The sequence below is a fragment of the Xiphophorus hellerii genome, chromosome 7 (assembly GCF_003331165.1).
Source record: "Xiphophorus hellerii strain 12219 chromosome 7, Xiphophorus_hellerii-4.1, whole genome shotgun sequence".
In the NCBI taxonomy this organism is placed as follows: domain Eukaryota; kingdom Metazoa; phylum Chordata; class Actinopteri; order Cyprinodontiformes; family Poeciliidae; genus Xiphophorus; species Xiphophorus hellerii.
The window spans coordinates 4,376,739-4,397,685 of record NC_045678.1 but is presented as its reverse complement, the minus strand read 5'-3'; the positions used below and the strand labels follow the sequence as shown (position 1 = coordinate 4,397,685).

General features: G+C 40.3%; 1 protein-coding gene across 11 annotated transcripts in view; it reads right to left on the bottom strand.

Annotated features, from left to right (window-relative positions):
- Window positions 1–20,947, bottom strand: part of caska (calcium/calmodulin-dependent serine protein kinase a) — a 147,806-nt gene that overhangs the window by 30,771 nt on the left and 96,088 nt on the right. For 7 of the 11 annotated variants that reach the window (XM_032566746.1, XM_032566745.1, XM_032566751.1 and 4 more), the window contains exons 7-12: window positions 16,964–17,139; window positions 15,990–16,112; window positions 12,552–12,635; window positions 12,360–12,459; window positions 10,791–10,808; window positions 10,266–10,387 (exon numbers count right to left, since the gene is read on the bottom strand). In XM_032566746.1, the coding sequence (XP_032422637.1) occupies window positions 10,266–10,387; window positions 10,791–10,808; window positions 12,360–12,459; window positions 12,552–12,635; window positions 15,990–16,112; window positions 16,964–17,139 (623 nt within the window). The remainder of the gene's footprint in view (window positions 1–10,265; window positions 10,388–10,790; window positions 10,809–12,359; window positions 12,460–12,551; window positions 12,636–15,989; window positions 16,113–16,963; window positions 17,140–20,947) is intronic. The other 4 variants (XM_032566756.1, XM_032566747.1, XM_032566750.1 and 1 more) reach the window with 1 other exon arrangement.

Here is a 20,947-nt window from a genome sequence, read left to right as displayed (position 1 = left end):
TTCATTTGACCTGCACCACAAAACATTGGCAGACAGTGTGCCGCTATAAGTGCACTCAGTCATAGACACACACACACACGCCCACGCACCCCCCCCCACACACACACTCCAAGATAAAGAGAGGTTTGTACCAGGCAGTGCAATGATACCCAACACCTCTGTTTTCTCTCTAACAACAGCAGCAGCAGCAGCAGCATCACATTTAGATGTGGACAACTTAATGTCTACAGCAAATAACTTTTGACAGTTTTCTAGAAAGGATTTGCAACAGATCACACATCAACGTCGCTGTCATAATGAAAGGATAGACTTGTCAGGACTGTTGCAGGATTACAAAGCAAAACCATCTGAAAGAAAATCTTCGTAGCCTTATAAAACCTTGCTATACCTTAACACCTGTAACCACTCCAAGACAAATTAGTAACATCTAGCTGTCAGTCTTGCTTTAGTAGTAGTTCAAATGAGTGTTGATGGATTCCTGATGCTGAATCATGAATGTGGTTGATATCAGTATGATTTAAACATCATATTGACATCAATGGCTGTATTTGGCTACGCCAATAGCTGCAATTCCATTAAAAAATGTGCACAAAACTTTGTCAGCATTCTGCTAAAAACCACAATTTGGCAATTGTGGTGTTTCCATTAAATAAATGCAAAGAAAGTCAAACATGAATAAGTTTATTCATGCAATAAGTCTTTCAAAAACATGCCATGTCGTCATCCTCCTGCCACTTCCTGTCTTTGAGCCAGTGCCAACATCCACTTGTTGATCATGTGACTTGTGGGATGTAATTAATGTGTTTCCATTACAGTTTTGCAAAATAAACCAATTTTCTCACAGCCAAAATAACCACCTCATCCTAGCACAAAATCTTTTCAAGAAAGCTTTTTCTTTTCCAATTGGTGTGCTTCCATTAAGCTAATTTGTTTTCAAAATATCAAGCTGTGCGCGGTCTTGACCAAATCGAAAACTCCATCACATCTACATTTTTCCTTTGACCCATTTAAAACCACCACTCCCCCTTTTCTTCCAATTTCTTCCCTTTTCTGACCACTGTCTGACATAGATCTAAAAAGTTAGCAAAGCTTGAAAATATTCTGCAAACATAGTAATGCTACATGATATGCAGCATCTGAGCAGATGTGTGGTAAAGCATCTCCCACTGGAAGAACATTTACAAACATGCACAAAAGATGTGTTTTTGGTTTATTCTGAAAATGTCTGAAAATATCAGCAGAGGAGTCACGCAGCTGTCTCTCGGGCCCACCAACATGTTTGTCACCATTTGTCAGATCTACCCTGGAAACATAGCAAGGAATTCTGGATAGCTGTTGGGAATATTTATGGACCCAGTTACAGAGTGTAATTTTCTCAGAATTGACAGCTTTCTTGTGAAAACAGAAGAACAAAGTTCAAGAGACGTTTTTCTTTGGCTTCAAAACTAAAACGTCTAGTTTGACGTTTCTTTCTGTTGCTGAGAGCATTCCTAAACATGAATTACACAGCACGGAAAACAAGCTACCGTACTATTTTTATGATGTCACAGTATGATGAATCACTTGTGCTTGTCAAAGGAGAAAGAGATAACTATGCTAGAAAGAAGTTCAAACTTTGATGAAGAAAAAATACCAAAACCAATCAGTGGAATGCAGTGTCCATTTCTAACGCAGTCATATAAGCACCAGTTCAGATAAAAGTCTGAAATGTATACATCAATTATTATTACCACTGAAATGAGATCAGTGGTTTCTGACTAAGAGACATCATGTAGGTTTCAACGCAGATCAGATTGTGAACTCAGATGTATCAAGAAAATTACCCAAAGTGAATGTTTGGTTTTAAAGCAACATCAAGCAATAAATGCTGCTACACGAGGAAAACGGTTCAAGGACAGTGTGAGGTGCTGACTTTGTCTCCAAACTTTCCAGGAAAACAAGTTCTTTTAGATATTCCCGATTTCCAAGATTGGGAACATACCAACCGAATGGTTGTGCCGACCCGTGACTTTCTTTTAATGCTTGACTCGGACAATGAAGGAGTGAAAGAAGGTGACCTGGTCCAACGGCTAGTCACTGTTTTCTGTACTAGGATGTGGCACCAGAAAATATATTAGGAAAAAGACAACAGTGGCAAACTAATCCTTAATAAATCAGGTCAAAGTGGACAGAACTTTGACACATTTGACAAAGTGAAACATTCTTTGACAAAACGTCCTTAAAAAAAGTGCAAGAACGGTTTCATAAACACAACGAAGAGTTTCTGATATTGCATTGGCTTATCCTGAAGGTAAATGCATACAGAATGATAATGTCCTGGAAGACTGAGAATCTTTACTAATACATTGGTTTAGGTTTAGATCAGTTCATTACTCAGCTTTGAATTCATAGCTGTGTGGTCAAACAAACGTTTTTAATAGATATGAAAAACCGGATATATGGTATATTCCAAGTCCGACTCAGTCGTCTAGTCAAGACAAATCAGCATCTGAAGTTGCCGCTCCCTGCCACTTTCTTCAAATTAAACAAAACGGTTTCATTCTGCTTTTGCAGCAATTTTTGTTTTGTTTGTGTCACTATCTTTTTAAAGATATCACAAAATGTTTCCAGAGGTCATCAAAGGTCAACCAGCCCCACCACATTTTAAAAAAACCCAAACAAGCAAATTTGGTGTCAATAATAAAACTATGCAATAAATATTTTAGCTTCAGTTTATCTCTGCTGATCTCATCTTATCTTAAAAATTATTAGGGCACAAAATAATTTTCTGCTCCACAAACAAACTCACATGTAGCACAGCTGATTGACGCTAAATTTCATTGGATTTTGTAAATGTGGACTGGTTGGTTGACCTTTGGAAACATTTACTAATGCTAACAGCACAAACGAAAATTTTTGCTGCACAAACGCGTGATTTTGTTCAATTTAACCTGACTTCACTCAGGTCAGAAAAGCCCTCGTCAAACTCGCTCAGATCCTCACGTTTGCTCATTTTCCCTGCTTCTAAAACATCAACACTGGGAAGAAAATGTTCGCTAGTATGTGTCGTCCACTAACAGGGACCATGATATACCGTCTTATTATCACCACCTGATCAATGTGAGTCATGTTACATCAAAATAAACTAAAGTGTAAAAATAATCAGTAGATTACAACTTTGGAAACCTGACATTTGCAGATAGGAGCTCATATGTTTTATACCCAAGCAGAATGACTTGTTTACTGACACAAACTGCAGAAAACCTGACACTCCTATGAATCAATCTGTGCGCCTGCAGCCAAAACGGCACCATATATTCTGAGATGAAAACAACATATCTTCATTACTGAACACTGACAGGTGTAAACAGAGATTCACTCGCGGGTAAATCGTGTCTCTGCCTCAATGGGCCCAGAGGAGCCTCAGGAACTGCACCGAGTGCAGCGGGAGGAGAGAATCATATAAATGTGCTCGACTAACGCTCCTCATTATACACGTCCCACACCAAAAACACACACACGGAATGCGTTGAGCTCGCTTCAAATTTACCTCGAGGCATCGCCTAGCGAAAACGCCGATCCTGCGCACGCGTCGGGAGAGAGCAGAACGGGAAGTAAACACGCACAAGGCTCCCGAAACACCAGTGGAGCGCGAACGGCAGCGTCTGCAGGACGTGGGAGCGCGGCGGCGGCTGCCTGCGGGTGGCACCGAGGCCCGACAACAGCCGTCATTGTTCCCACCAAAGCTCGGCTCTTCTCCTCCGTCCCATCCTGCTCTGATCCCCCTCTCTTAAAACTGGGGGAATAAGGGGGGTAAAGTAGAGCTAAAAGGAGACATCTGCAGCTCCCACCAACACTGATACACACACCCAAACACACGCACACTTTGACCTATTCAGCCTCTAAGAAAGCACACACGTCTCTGTTCAACGCTCTCTGTGTGCCACAGGGTTCCTTATTTATCAGGCTTGCAGGATAAATCTGCATGTGAGGAAAGTTAAACTTGTCAAACTTGTGATTTTAGGCCCAGGTTTTGAGCTTTTGCTTTCAGTGATCAGGCTTCAAACATCTGGGAGGAGGAAGTTGAGCTTTACTCACTTGTTCCAGATATCCTGCTCAGAACAGTGAGAACATGGTGAAGTGGAACCCGGTTGATCAGACTCGGCTGAGACGCTGGTTTCCATCCAAATAACGTCTGTTCCCAGCTGGCCTGGTGTTGCTTCAGCAGGAAAATATCAGACTTCATCGAACTAACGATTATTTTAGTAAGCAATTAAGCAATAAAATCGATAAAGTCTATTAATCGGATGAAGTCAAAATCAATTAATCGGATACAAAAACTGGCACATTCTGCAGATTTTTATTCAACTTAACATTTTTTTTTTTTTTAGCTAATATTAGAAATACATTGGGACAGAACATTGCATTGCCTAAAATGCAATAATATAGCATTCATGTAATGCATACTTAATCTTTTGTAGCAAATATGCAAAAGCAGATAAAAAATTCTTCTAACATCAACATGAGAAAAGCTCAAACTTTTTAGACTGACTTAAGATAAATACAGTGTATGGCTGATCCATTGATTAAGTCATTTAACCAATTAATAATTAGATAACAAAAGGTGGCTAATTGATTTTTTTTTACTGAAACCATTGAGTTTATTCTTTGTAAAGTTTTGTCTTCATTACTGCTCTGACTGTGTTGTTCTTTCAGCAAAACGACGCATTTTCTGAGTCTGAATACTCCAGTTAACGATTAATTGATTACTATATTAGTTGACAATCATTTCAAGTATCAATTAATCCCGATTAATCCAATTAATTGTTTCAGTTCAATCAATAGAATTACTATTTCAAATACAATAATACAAAAGCAGAAATTATGAAAATGTATCTGTTGTATTTACAGAGACCAGAGGTTTATATTCGTGTATAAGAAAATCACAGTGAAAGTAAAGTTGTGTTTAGTTGCACGGAGAACTAAACTGTATGGGAAGGAAGTGACAGTTTTGCTGCAGGAGGGACTGGTGCACTTCACAAAATAGATGACAGCATGAGGAACTGAAAACATCAGCAACTTGGGCCCAATTAGCTACAAAGTGGTCTATTAGCTACTATAGAGTAGCTACCCTATAGTAGCTAATTGTCTATTAGCTACTATAAAGCAGCTAATAGACAATTAGCTAATTATATTTTGGAAATAATATTAAAATCAAAGCCCTCAAAGGCAAATGAAAAAAACATTTTTACAAACTTATTCTCTGTAAAATATATTGTAAAGTAATCTCTTCAAGGAGAAAAACATTTAGCCTTTTCCCCAAGGAAAATTTTCTTCCTGAAAGGTTTTCCATCATGTCTTTTTGACTGTCCAAACATCCTTCTCTCATTTCTTAGCCAAGCGTTTGTTTTTTTTCCCTGCCCATTAATGGAAGTGAGAAAAACAGATCCGAGTGGCTTATTTTGCCACGAGAGGGACTGGAGTAAAACCACTCCAGCCCTAATAGCCCTGCTGCAGTGGATAGACAAAGGGTGGGTTTCCTAGAACTAATGTTCCACCCACTTGATTTTTGTTTTGTAGTTGATTTTATATATATATATATATATATAAAAAAGGGGGGGCGTGGCGTAGGGATTAGCGCGACCCGTATTTGGAGGCCTTGAGTCCTCGACGCGGCCGTCGCGGGTTTGACTCCCGGACCCGACAATATTTGTCGCATGTCTTCCCCTCTCTCCTTCCCCGTTTCCTGTCAGCCTACTGTCATTTAAGGGACACTAGAGCCCACAAAAGACCCCCTGGAGGGGTAAAAAAAATAAATAAATAAGAAAAAGAACATAAAAGAAGCTATGAGTTGCAGATATATTCGAATGTTGAGGGGCAAAAATTTCTTCCTAAGTAAAAACAAACATCTGCAAAACCCTCTCATCTATGTCCCACAGATCAGTGGGCTGAGCTGAAAAGGTCTGTATGAACGAAGCGGCCTATAAACCAGAGAATATATAAGGCAGTTCTGTCAGGAGGAGTGGGTCAAAATAGCAAATTATTGTGAGCAGTCAACCCCTTACCTGTCACCTCAAAACATTTACATGCAAGTCAATGGGTCCATGAAATGTTTGACCCAAGTCAGACAGTCTGAAGGGAAGTTACACCAAATATTAAAGAAATGTAAAAAACCCAAACATCTCAATTTGAAAAAAAAAAAATTAATAATAATAATAATGAAGACAGTTTTTCTTTCATCATTTTTGGAGTAGCTGCATTTCCATTGACCGTATAATTGTGCAAATTGATATTTCAAAAATAAATGTGCTTAATGGAAACGCCAACTTAAAGAAAAGAGTTCATTTTTCAATAAAAATTTTTACTGCTGGGCTGAGTTGGGTTTTTTGGCTGTATCAAAATTGGCCTGTAACAGAAACACTTTTTCTGCATCGCGTGAGTCACATGACCAACAGCAGGATGTTGCCACTGGCTAGCCACCAAACAGAAGGCGACAGGAAGTATCTTGAGGATCATGGTGTGGCATGGTTTTTAATGTTTTATCATTAAACAAGGATTCACTTGTAATTTTAACTGCGTTTCACATTTAATGGGAACACTGCAATTGTGTGTTGTTGTTTTTTTTTACTTTACGAATAATCGACTGAGTTTACACATACTGGTAATTTCTGAAAGAATTTAAGCTGTGAAATAAAAGTGTTTGAACACAGTTATTTTACAAACAAACTGCAGACAGGTCGACTGGTCTCAGTCTCACTTTCAGTGTAAACTCCCAAGCCCTGCTGCTGGACACTCAGGCCGGAAAAAGAGCTGAGCAAAGAAGAAAACGGTGGACGGAAAACAGGGTCAGCCGGAAAGGAAGGCGAAGACATGTTTATGTAAGGTCTGCTCTACTCCTGAAGTACGGTCTGTGAGGTGGTGATGCATCGGTGGGTCAGCAGTCAGCAGCTGCCTCCGTCCACATCTGAGTCACGGAGAGCAGCAGAGAGCAGCTAGCTGACTGTTCAGAGCCTGTGTGGGAATTAAATAGGCAGTATTGTATATTTTCTAGGCATATAGTGCTATCTTACAGCACAATCAAGTAACTATCTTAACTTCAGATGTTACAAAAATGATGTATGTGTCAAATATGACTTAAAAAATTTGGCTTTGTAATCTAATCCATTGAAATTGGGTCTCTGTCTCTTTAAAAATTGCTGCTCCTTCAGGAAGTCATCACAACATGGCTCCTCTAATAACCCTTTAACAACCAGCGTTACATTGAGAAGTAGCTCCTGTAATGAGCTCAGCAGATGCTCAGGTCCACCAGATGTTAGCTAATTGCTGCTGACGAGTCTGAAGGAGCTGAGTGGGGGAGTTACAGAGGAAGGGTTGCTCACAAGCTTGGAACCCTGGAAACTGGAGCTCAGAGGAGAATCTGCATCTTGAAGGGGGGGATAGGTCCACCCGGCTTTTTTCACAGCGGAATATTTGCCATGGGAGGTTGATGGATTTCTCAAACATGCCTTCATTCATGAAAGAATCAAGGCAACACTCTAAGTATGTTTTTGATGATGGAGTAACATTATAACATGAAGTAAAGCTATAAAAAAAGCACATTTTAGATAATACTGCCCCTTTAACAAGATGCTAGATCCTCTCTGTTGGCCACACCCAGACCGCTAGGAACCCAGTAAAAATAACAAGAGGATTTTATCATTACTTTTGTTTTTATGACTATAAGGCTTATAGTCTATAGTCCCAAAAATAAATCACAGCAAACAGATTTGTGCTTGCATTATGTGATTATTTAGCAGAGGTAGCACATTAAGAGAAAGACTAACAAAGTCTGACCGGGTTCGATTCCCGGTCTGGGGTCTTTCTGCACGGAGTTTGCTTGTTCTTCCTGTGCATGCGTGGGTTCTCTCCGTGTACTCCGGCGTCCTCCCACAGGTTAAATGGTCTCTCTAAATTCTCCCTAGGTGTGAGTGTGTGTGTGTGTCCTGTCTGTCTCTGTGTTGCCCTGTGACAGACTGGGGACCTGTCCAGGGTGAACCCCGTCTCTCGCCCGGAACTTTAGCTGGAGATAGAGACCAGCACCTCCTGACCCCACTAGGGACAAGGGTGTTAGAAAATGGATGGATGGACTAAGAAAGTGTAAATTCAGTAGAAATGCAGTCGTCCTGTTAAAACAGCTTCATAAAATCCCAGCAGACAAAGTTGTGGAGAAGTTAAGCAGAGTCAACTTTAACAGAGTTAAATTATTCGAAACTATGAACATCTAAACTTCATTATTTGTAAAAGATTAAGAGTAGGGTATAACTGCAAGTCCACCAAGACATGGCTGTAAATAACACAAAACTAATTGATTACATACGTTTTGAGTTCATAGATATGTTTAAAATGTAAAAAGATGGAATTCAGAAACATTTACATGGATAAAGTTGAATTTGGAGAGAAAAAAAAACAAGAACAGAATGTGAAAAATAATAATACATATTTCATGAGGCCCTATAGGAAATCCTATTTAAAGTCTGACACAAGCTGCACAGGCGACCCAGCAAACTGACTCATTCAGGATAAAAACAAAATGTGCAAAATATCCTTTCACTTCGTCTATCGTATGAAATACTGTTATTTAGATATGAAAATAGTTTGATAAAAAGAAAGACTGTGAGCAAGGACGATGATAACCAAATGCTGCAGTTTCTATGACGATTGCCAGACGTTTTGTTGTTGTTGTCGTTTTATTTATCCATACCTTTGTAAGAAATCCTCTACAAAAATTCACCATGTCGATTACTCATGGTAATGAGTGCTGCAGATAAATGAGGATTTTAGTGGGACTTGACTTGACAGTAAATGTTTTCAACAGAAGAGCAAAGACAATTAGATTTTCTAACACAGTCAGACAGAAGAGCAGAGTGACTTGCCTCGCTGTCAGCACGTCAAATTACCGAGCTCGAAAACTCCTCAACGGCCGAACGACTGTAAGATGAAACGTGTTTGTGAGGAAAACGAGGCCTGACAGTGACTGACGGCGGCGAGGCCTGACAGGCAGCAGGCCGCGCTCAGACATGCACACGCTGGCAGCCTGTGGAAATCAGGTCCGCGCGCTGATGACAGGTCTGGTTCATTTACGTCACGAATCAAGCTGATGTCGGTTCGGTTCCCATGATCTCATCCTGGGTCTGAGGTGCTGCAGTCAGACGCAGCTGTTGAAATTCTCTCTCAGGGTTTTACTGCACAGAACCGGTCGACTTGTCTCATTAGACAAACAAAAACAAAAAAAACCCTACTCAAAAATAAAAACTATGACAGAAAAGTGTTGATGGATAACAAGTCTGAGTGTGGATAGATGCAGGTACACTGCAAAAACACAAAATCTTACCAAGCATTTTTGCTCTATTTTCTAGAGCAAATATCTGATTAGAAATGAAATAAGAGAAAACTAATTTACATAAAACTATTCAGCAAGATATATTAACTTGCTTAAGTCAATAATTTCTTAATATTGTTAAAGAAATGTACTAGCTCCACTGCAGATTATTTCCATTAATTAATTTTTCCTGTGCTTTAAAACTGCAGTACTTAACTTTTTTATATATAAAAAAACTGAGTGCTGTCATTGTCTTAGAGAGAGCAGATGTCATGAATAAATTTGACATTAAACATAATGCAAGTTGAAAAAGTTGACAAAGATAATGCAGCATTTTAATTCCACAGTAGAGAAAGCCGTATAGTTTCAGTAAGCAGGTATAGGGAAAAAATATCAGTATTGGTATCGGTTAAATGAGTTTTACTATATCGGCATATCAGATATCAACCAAAAATCCAATATGGTGCATCCCTGTTTTTTTTTTTTTGTTTTTTTGTTTATCATTATGTTAACAAATACTGTGCATATGACAATAAAAGCATTGAATCTCAAATAACACCAAACAAGAGTCAATAGCAGAAAAAAAAAATGTATGGATTGACTGCAATTATTATTCACAGTATAATAATCTGTGAATAATAATCAAGCTTTTCTTTGGTGCTAAATATGTGAGAGACTGTTGGAATCACCAGCAGCTAAAGGTCTAAATAAAGTGTCTTGTCGGATTAAAGCCTCTCAAACATCCTTTGATCAGAGGCTCTGAGGTCACATGACGGCTACGGCGGCTGCAGCTGTTCGTCAGTCATCACGATGTGGAGAGAGTCGAGCCAGATGTGAGCCACCTCAGAGGGGTCAGAGTGTGTGAACGCTTATGTATTTGGCGATGATGATGTCACGGCGTGTGTGTGTGTGTGGGAGGGACACTTACGTCGAGCAGCGTGTGTAGATGCTGGTCCTGGAAAACGCTGTGGAGGAAGTCGAGGTCTTTCTCGCTGCAGTCCGTCAGAGCGTGGATCTCCTCTAAACTGTCCAGCACTTGAGACACAGCGCCTGCGAGGTCAGAGGTCACAGGCTCGTCACCGTTCGTTTCACATGTATCATGTTAAAAAAAACCACACAAAACATCAGTGTATCTTTTTGTCCTTTAGTGACGGAGCAACTCAAAGTAAAAGTAGTTAATGATCATGAAGGTAGTGGAATAAAGTTTTTGAGATTTTTAAATTTTTTTTTTTTTCTTTTAGATCATTTCCACAATTAAATTACAGCATAAATGAACAAAACAAACTACTCATGTTTCCTCTTTAAACACCTGAAACGTCGACTAAATTGCCACAGCTCATACGGACGCTTGAAGCTGGAGAACAACAAACATCAAAGACAACTTTCTGCTGCATATAGAGAATCCCACACACACACACACACACACGCGCGCGCTAAGCGCCTGGATACCTACGTTCTGCTGCTAGAAGTCCTAGCCCAGGGGAAGCATTAACAGAGAGAGAGACACAAAGAAACAGAGTGACACTTTGGAAAAAGGCAAATGTGCTGCTGTATAGGGAATATCAATCGACGTCGCGCTGCGTCAGCACCCACTGTGCTGCGCATGTAAATACAGAAAGAAACCAGGAATATATTATTCTACGTTTCTAGTTAGAAACTATTTACAGTTAGGCTAATAAAGTTATTTACAACTCGCAGCCAACGAAGATCACCTCTCTTCACCCTCACCAGATCATCTTCCTAAAATAATGTTCATTCTTTTTTGACAATAGTCACTTTTTTTTTAACCATCTTTCTATCCAGAAGATGGTAAAAAAAACAACAACAAAAACAATCAATTTTGGTTAAAAAAAAAGACTGAGGCCATTATTTCAGGTATGTGACGATATGTGAAATTTGTGGGGCTTTTCTATTAGGGTCACCAATACTGTGAAAACTAGCATCTATTTTTATTTCCCCCGCCTAGAAATGGTTGACCTAGAACAGGGCTGAATCTCCTGCAGTCAAAATGACCCCTAATTGGGACCAAAATAGGTAAAGATGATTGCATTTCATTTATTCTTTCTTTAAAGAATAAGTGAACCGATTTAGAAAACCCTATTTTGGTGCCCTTGCACACCAAAGGCAAGGGGGCCCTTGCCCTTGGTGTGGGCCTCCCTCTATCATTTAGAGGGACTCAATGATAGGATCACCAGCTTTCAATGAGAAGCATTGAGTCGTCTCATTAAAAGCTGGTGATCCTGTCATGAACAAAATTCCCAGTAAGTAATATTCCCAGTAAGTGATATCCGCTGAAGTCTGGGCCATGTTTTCTGGATATTTATCCACTCACCAATGCGTTTAGGTCATTAATAACAATAATCAAGCTTATAATGTTATTATAATTGTATCTCCAATTGATATATCAAGGGGCTCAGTCACACACTGGTGAAGCCCCTGATAGAAATGGGGCTGCTGTCTCACCCAGGGACACAAACATCAAGGGTGGGCAGACCGGGAATCAAACCAGCGATCCACTGATTGCAGGGCGAACTCCTACCGCCGTCGCCACCAGACCTTCATTTGGTATTGATAATGTCAGTTGTGATACACTGACAACATGATAGCTAACGCTAAGAAAGCTGGGTCACCAGGACAACCAGCGACAGTTTAAAGGCGGGCAGGTTGGTTTCTGTCGTGTTTACAAACAAATAATCCCTCTGTTGATCTCACAACAGTTAGAAACAAACTGAAGACATGTGCACTGCAGAGAAAAGACCAGGAAAGTTCCTTCTTCTCCTAAAGGCCACCAAGCTCTTTGAAACAAAACCAGGAGAAAAAACAAAAAGCGTGCCCTGCAGCAATGCTTAGCATCCATTAACCTGCTTAATGAGATAATGAGCACAGTCCCCTGTGTTCATTTTCTGCTCGTTTAAGAGCAGCTGGAGAGGAACAGAGACAGCAGCAATCAGGACGAAAAGGATAAACACTGGAAGGCAGCCGCGTTCTCGACCAGAGTGGAGGTTGTGTGCGGAGGCGGCACCTGAGGAGGTGGGGTCTTCGGAGAAGTCGTTGAGTTCCTCCGGTGGATCGCCATAGAAGGAGTTGAACTTGTGACTGGACACGGCCGCCAACACGGCTCCCTGAAACGACACAGGGAGCGTTAAAGCCGCGGTGCCTCGTCGCCGCCAAACCTCCGGAACATTCCATGGCGGACGGACGGACGGACAGGAACCTTGAGCTTCCGCCTGGCATTGAACTTCCTCAGCTGCTCCACGGTCTCTGGCAGATGGATTTTGTAAGCGTACCGGTCCCTCTCCTGCGGAAAACGAGAAACAGAACCTTCACCTTTTTATTCCCGTCTTGGCATCATCGGTGGCCATCTTTACGTTCTTTCAACTTTTACTTTCTTAGCTCCACCTCTAACAGGAACAGCTAGAAGCTAACAAGAACATTTGGCTTAATATTTATAATCTGCATGGCAAATTTTCGTATTTGCCTTGTGAGTTCAAAGGTTGGTGATGCTTTTTGTTCACCAATGTTCACTGGCCTTCACACTAAAGCCAATTTAAATACCATACAGAAGCTGCAGCTGGACAAAATAGCCATGTTTAGAAATTATCGCCTTTTATGGATAAAATCTAATTTGCTTAAAAGCTTAAGTTTCTCAAATGCGCCTGAACGGATCATCATCTCACTCTTCCCTCACGGCCATCTGTGAAACTCTGAACATGCAGTCTGTTTCAGAGGAGAGGCAGAACCGTGACAAAAGAAGAAGAATAAGAAGTAGAAGAAATTAACCAGGCTGGAAAAACTTTCCAAACGTTACCCTACATTAATGCACAAAGCATTTAAACAACGGGGACTTTTTTTTTCTCCTTGAGTCATCACTGTGAGCTCACTACTATCAAAACTGCTTCGGTTGGAAAAGAGAGAAGTTAGGAAACTCAGGAGACTATTGGAGTATGACCCCATTCCAGAAAACTGGGTCATGACAGGCGCCTCTTTGGCTTTTAGATCATGGTTTCAGGTAAGAGTTTACATCCACAATCTGGGCACAGGAAGAGAGTCATTCCATCCACAACCTGACTAATGAAAAACAGAGGTCTTCCTCAGAACTCTATCGAGTTTCAACGAATCCGTCAAAAACAGATTTTCCACGCCGAGGTCTGATGCGCTTTACAGAAAAATGTCCAAAACAGAGCAACCGCTGTGTAAGTTCATCCAAAAATAAACCGTGCGTCGCACAGATCACATCTGGCAGTTCGAGCATTACCTCAGCGCTGCAGGTATGTGATATTGTCACATACCTGCCTGAGTGGCATTTTCATTCCACTCAGTCTTCATCCTGACCAAAACCTGGCACCGGCTTTAGATTACAGAGAAAAAAAGCTCGAGATACACCCTTCACCTGGAGTGGAGCGTGAAGTGTGTTTCACACTCAGTGTTTTGAAATGGAAAGCTGACAGAGAGGATCTGAACCAATCAAGCTCCTCTGAACTTTCTCTGCTTTCTTCTGCTGTAATGGCGGCTAATCTTACACAGCTAGAGATTAACGACAGATCACAGAGTGCCCTTCCTTCCTCAGTGGGTTATTATCTATAGAACAGAGTAAAAATGTATTGGTTTTTTTTGGGGGGGGGGGGGGTGTAGGTGTACCTTCAATGAGAAATAAAGACTGTGTAGCACATGTGTCAAACTCAAGGCTCGGGGGCCAAATGTGGCCCGCCGTGGTTTTTTTGTGTGGCCGTCTAGACTCAGAATATCAATAAGATCCTCCAGTTTTTTACAAATCCACAAAATTTGCACAAAATCAACAGATCCCAAAAATTTTTCTGACTTTACTGACATTTTTTCCTCAAAATTGGCCAAAAACTTTGGGTTTGAGTGACTGCTCCCTCAGCCTTAATGTATGTCAAGTTATTATCTGTGACCGATACAGCGTTTAATAAAAAGTCACATTTAACAAATTAGCACAAACATCATAAAAACTCCTTACAAATGATTCTAAATTAGCGCCACAAAATCTGTGATTTTGATTGCAAATAAAACCACAAAAAAATAAAAAAAATTTAAAAAATCACAGAATCCTGGATGGACTGATCATTGTGAAAAAATTTTCAATCTTATTTAATTTTAAGAAACACCTATTGAATGGTGAAACAACTATTTATTGATATTTTGTAGCAATTTAAAGGGTTTTATCAGTACATCCTGGAACAACCGGCCCTTTAAGAACATTCAGGTTTTTGACATGACCCAACATGAAAATGAGTTGGACACCCCTGCAGTACGGTAAGGTCTAAAGGTTAATATTGTAAAACGTAATGTTCTTGTGTAATTGAGCTTTTAAAAACCGACTACAAGAAATGGAAAAATAACAGCAGGGACTGGATTTTGTTGGTAACAGCTGCAGGAAGAAAGGATCTACGATAACACTCCACTGTGCACCTAGGACAAAAAACATAACTAGAAATTAAATCATCATGTTAGGCTTGCATCTTCCTTTTTGGTTTGGGACAGCCTTAATTCTTTGTGACAGAGATTCAAAAAGGTGTTGGAGACATTCCTCGGAGACTTTGCTCCATGTTGACACGTCTGTTGTTGAAGATTTGCCGGCTGAACATCCACGTTGTGAATCTCCCGTTCCGCCTCATCGCAGATCTTCCACACTGGACTGAGATCCAGAGACTGTTCAGACGACCGGACGGCACTGAACTCATTAGTCATGATTAAGATGACATGATAGGAGCTAAGAGACTCTTACTGAGCTACTGAGCTAAGAGTCCACTGTGGTCTCAGCGGGATGGACTGGATCAGAAACTATGCTGAGGAAGGTTGTGGTATTTAAACAATGCAAGAGGCCCGATGGGTGGAAAGAAAATACGAAAATACCATCAGGCTGAATCACTGACACAAGGCAGGATGGCACGGCACGCTTTTTTAATAACTTATCACGTGAACGAATGGATTCAAGTGTGATTTTAATTGTGTTTCTTATTTAAAGGAAACACCGCAGTTACAAAATGTATATAAAATGTATCTAATGATTGGACTATAGGTGTGAATCCTTGATTGTTATGTGCCAAAGATATTCAGGGTAAGTATTCAGCCTGGCCAATTCTCATGTGTCGAAAACAGAAACTGTCGTGTCAGAACATTTGTGAATCCAGGCGCCAAACTTTTCCAGCAGTGCTGAAAAAAAATCAAAAGCGAAACCAGACTTGGCTTTGAAAGGTTCACGACTGCCTGACGCGTCAGGCGGCTCCCAGGCGTGCCGAGCTGTCAAGAAATCATGTCCACGTCTCCACTGCCACTGCCCACAGAAGGAGACGCGATGAAAGCGACTGCAGTAACAAGACGAGCGGCACCACCGCCGAGCCGCCGCTTCCCGTCACCGGTTTAGTCTTTACACAGCGAGGACGGTGATTTCGCTCCAGCTTCAGGCTACGAGTCTCCCTTCCACCGTGGTCTTTTACACCAAACAGGCTGAAAGTTTGAAAAAGTCCAAACTTTCGATGAGTAAGAATGAAAGAGCAGCATGTTTCTCCAAAGGAGGAAGGACATTTATAGATTTCTTTTAGCGGCAGCGTGAGATAGAAACCCAACACTGAGCAGAGTTTTTTTTTTGTTTTTTTCCCCCCCCCCCCAGTGTTTCAGAACGCGGCGTTACCTTGAGCCAGGGATGGTTCAGAGCCTCGTACACGGTGATCCTCTCCGCTGGGTCCAGCATCAGCATGCGCCTCACCAGATCCTTGGCGCTCTCCGAGATGTGGTTCCACTGACGGGGATTCATCTATACAAGAACGAGACAAAAAGCATGTTCAGCGTGCTGCGCTTTAACGCGCTCCACTCTCGCCCGCCAGCATAAGGCCTCCTGTGTAGAGAAGGTCTGCTATGCTTACAGCGTAAAAGTGTTCAAGTAAAACGTAGTGGTGAGAGTGGGTCACGCAAAACGATTACAGACTTGTAGAAAAAAAGGGAAATGAATGGTGGTGTAAGTTGACAGTTGGTTCATCATTTGGTTGTGTAAGGTAATAGTTAGTATGTATGAAGGCAGGTTTGTTACTGTGGTAACTGTGATTGAGAGTCCTCCAAACTTTGCCTTGCATTGCACATTCTGGAAGCTCTACATCTTTAGAGAGTTGAGAAAATCAAAGCAATGTCGGTGTGTGGATCATTAAAAATAAAGTATTTAAAAACATTTTTTTAAAAATCTGTTAGCAGCTGCTGTCGTGTCTCAATCTTTCTCTTTTAATTAATTTATTTGGTTATTTGATTCGTTTAGAGCTTAAAGTGAACATGCTGACGTAAGCAAAAAAATTTGGATGAGAAAGAGTAGTTTGAAGAAAAATACATTATACATTATTTTATAAACATTTTTTAGAATAATTTTTATAAAATCCAAAATTATAAATGACTTAATTTATAATTTAAATAATTCTTTAAATTATTGAGAATAATATAATTATAAATTATTATTATTTAAATGATAAATAATATCATTTATAAGGATCTTTTCCTTTTACATTAGGCAGTATGTCTCTCTTTCTACATGCTGCCTGATGGAGGTTCTGGTGAAACCGACGGTGTGTCGACTCATGATGGGTGGCTGACTTCGGCCGGTTCCGTATTGTGACCCCTGACCTTGTATTTGCCCCTGCAGATGGCTTCGAACAGTCGCTCCTTGGTGCCGTAGAAGGGCAGGCAGCCCGACAGCAGGATGAAGAGGATGACCCCGCAGCCCCACACATCCACAGGCTTCCCGTACGGCTCCCTCTTCACCACCTCCGGCGCCATGAAGTGGGGCGTCCCCACACGCCCTGCGGCCACAGAGACACGCAGGTAAATCACGATCGTCCACATGAAACAATTACAGCCCCGCAATCCCGTTCCAACTTCTAATTTTACACAATAGAGACAAGAGGAAGGGATTAAGAAGCCTTCCTCGTTTTCAAATGATAGGGTCAGAGTTTATTTGCCAAGCGGCTAACAGCAGATGAGTGGCGGACAGAAAGAGGAAACAAACCTTTCTACTTTTTCACTCTGAACACGTAAAGAAAGCTTCTTCTTTTACCGTCCAAACAGCCGTTTTAAAATGTATTTCTTAGCTCTGGCATTCAACGTGTTTTGCTGCCTCTTATGGTAGAAACATTGTTTAAGTCAAACGACGTCCAGTTCAAGCAGACTCTCAGGGGATGTGGGAGCCAGCAGAGGTTTATCTGCCCGCAGCCACAAACCACACAACCAAGACTGTTTTTATAATTTTATAACATATATAAACCAAGCCAGGATCTTCTGGTATTCACTTCAGCTGGTTATGTTGCAGCAAAGACTGAAGAGCTCCTGATGATTAAAGCAAAAAAAAGATTGTATTACCTGGAACTAGCTTGTACCAACGCATACTTTGGAAGAGTTATCGCACATATTTTGTTTTCATATCTGATCATGTTGCAACCATAAACATCAATGGATTTTATAGCAGTTTTATCTGACAGGACTAGGCCAGTCACAGTAAATCAGTTAATTGCATGATAAAAGAAACTCTAATTTTCATTTGCTTGATTTATTGTTTCTCTCTTTCTCTCTCTTTTTTTTTTTTTTTACCACAAACTGAAAGATAAAAGACTACTGTGACTTCAGTCTAGTGTTTTGGTCTCAACTATCCCTTTTTTTGAAAAATAATTTTATTTACAGAGACTTAATAATTTATTTCATTTGTTGTTCCTTTTTTATTTATATTAGATATTCCAAATGTCATCCAGTTCCAGTGTTTAAATGTTCATTAGAATTTAAAGTTTATCGATCTGAGAATCGGTTCTTGCATTTTTATGCCACTCTTACTTGAAAATCGTCTCAAAACAACAATGTTATCGTTTATCGCAATAAGTCCTGGGACAATTTATCGTCCAGCAAAATTTGTTACTGTGACAGGCCTAGCTAGGACGACACAATGCGACACATAATTGTGAAGTGGAAGGAAAAAAATATGTATTTGTAGTTTTTTCCCCCTTCAAATTAAAGTCCGACAAGTAATGGCATAGGAGACTTCTGAGTGGTTGTACTGGATTTTATTCAGGGCCACCAGAGTAAATGGGGTTGAATAAAACTACACAGCAAACTTTAACGATTAGCATCTGAGCTAACATTGTAAAAACCATGTCTCATTTTGCTTTACTTCCTAATATGAACCACCTTATTGGGTTGGTCTATCACGTAACATCTAAATACAGTACACTCAAGTTGGCGGTTGCCATGGTACAAAATGTGAAAAAAATACACACACGCCCACACACACACATATACAGTATATATATATGTGTATATTTTCTCATCCATATATATATATATATAAATAAAAAGGTGTGAATACTTCATCACTTCAGTTCATCTGGATCTGTTATAGATGAACTCGACTTCAACACAGGAGGGGCCGACAGTGGGAGGAAGACATTTTTTTTCTATGCAACTTCTTCTAATCAAATCTGGAACAAACTTCCAGGAAACTGCAAAACTTCTGAAACACTGATTTACTTTAAATCAAGACTAAAAACAAACCTTTTTAGAGCTTCCTCTGATTCCTAGTAACTGGAACATTGAGCAATGTATTTGTTAAATATTTGCTTACGAATGGCATTTGACAAAATGTAATGTTTATTCCTTGTTTCATGATTGGTCACAGTATCAAGTCTTAGTGCCTGTTTTCAAAGAAATATTATCTTGATTATTAAACCACAGAACACTGACCAGTCAACTTTTCAGGCATCAAAAAAATAAAACCAAGTCAGAGGATGAGTCAGAGTCAAAAAAGAGGAAAAACTAGTTAAATGGAAAACGTGGGACATGTACAGTACTTCAGGCAGTCTTTGTTCTCATTTCCTTTGAAGATAAGACGCATATGAAGCCAGTATTTTTCCAACGACAACAAGGTGAATTCCGAAGAGGTATTAGGTAAAAATGTGGCAACTCGCTCCCTGCCTGGTGTCAGAGAACAAAAGAGAGAAGTGCCAGGAGTCGAAGTATCCACAGCAGACACATGAGAAGTGAAAGTTGTGTGTTTAGGATACAGGAGAGCTGCAAAGACCTGATCCAGGACCTGAGAGCTGCACCACCCTTCAGCTGACCAGATCAACGTTTTCCGCTTATAGCTCTATTTTACAATTTTTAAAGGGGCACTATTGTGTGTTGTACAACCACACAGAATCATCTGACAGCACAGTGAAGTAACAATGTTACCTTCAGTTGTTATAAAAAATGCTGCATATATCAAATATGGCTCAAAAGAAATTTGACATTGTATTTTAAAGGCTTGAAATTGGCTTGAAAACTTCGCCTTCAGGAAGTCACCGCAGCATGGCTCTTCTATTAACCCTTTAACAACTACTGAGAAGTAGCTGCTATAATGAGCTCCGCAGATGCAAATGTTTGCTAATTGCTGCTGGCTAGTCTGAAGGAGCTGAGTGGGGAGTCCCAAAGGAGGGCTGCTCTGTGAGGCAGAAACTTGAAAGTTTGTAAACTATTCAGAGGATGGGCTTTGTCCTTGAAGGCGGGGCTATGTCCACCCAGCTGATTGGTTGCCACGGGAGATAAAAGGATTTCTCAAACATACAAGAAAGACGCAACACTCCAGGTAAGTTTTTGATGAGGAATAACATTATAACATGATGTAAAGCTCAAAAAAATTGATTTTACATAATACTGCCCCTTTAAGCTTTATTATCTTCGGTTATTTCCATAGATGCAGAAACGGAAATTAAAATATGTTGGTTGCAACAAGCCGATGGTAACATGATCCAGAACAGATCCACAAGGCTGTTCAGTTCATTAATTCATGAGCAGAAAACTCATTAGAAATAGTTTCTGTGGAAGACTGAGAATCAGTGCATTTTGTAGGAAAAAGAAGGAAAGCAGAGGCTGGAGTTTGTCAGCCTCATTGTGAGACCGACTCAAACTGTAAGGCTGGAGTTGTAGAAGTTAGTAGAGAAGTAGAGGAGATGAAGAACGTGGACGCGTTTTAGGGCTTGTGGAGTATTTAATTATAGCACAAAATAACAAAAAGTGAAACTCGTTTAACTGGTATCAGTCTTTTTGTATTTGAAATGTAATCAATTACAAATTTATTGATGGAACTTGACTTAATGCTGTGTTTTGATTGTTGATTCTATCTTGCATTGTGTTTCTGTGTTTGTAATGATGATGTAGGTGAAATGCCTTGCTGCTGAAATGTGCTATACAAATAAAATTTGATTGATTGATTGATTTTTAAATTGCACTGATCCCAGTCGCATATTCTGTTAAATAAAGGCAAAACAGGAAGAGGACCAGCTGCTGTCTCCTTCTGAGAACCCGGACCAGCATCACCAGCAGCTGATGGTAGACTGATAGACGGGAAGCCATCTGGTTCCAGTACACCTGGCTGTGGGGTTTACAGGTGTTAGTCTGAAACTTTTGACTATGCAAGTTTACAGACCCATTATGCCACACAGTGTTGACTCTGATTCCTGTGTCACCAAACACGAGGCGACAATCACTAGCTCTTCTCCAGCCAACTGACCAATTGCATTCGTCCGTGTGTAATTTTGTGGTTGTACACATAAACATGCACACGTGGGCTAGAGACACGACACAAGA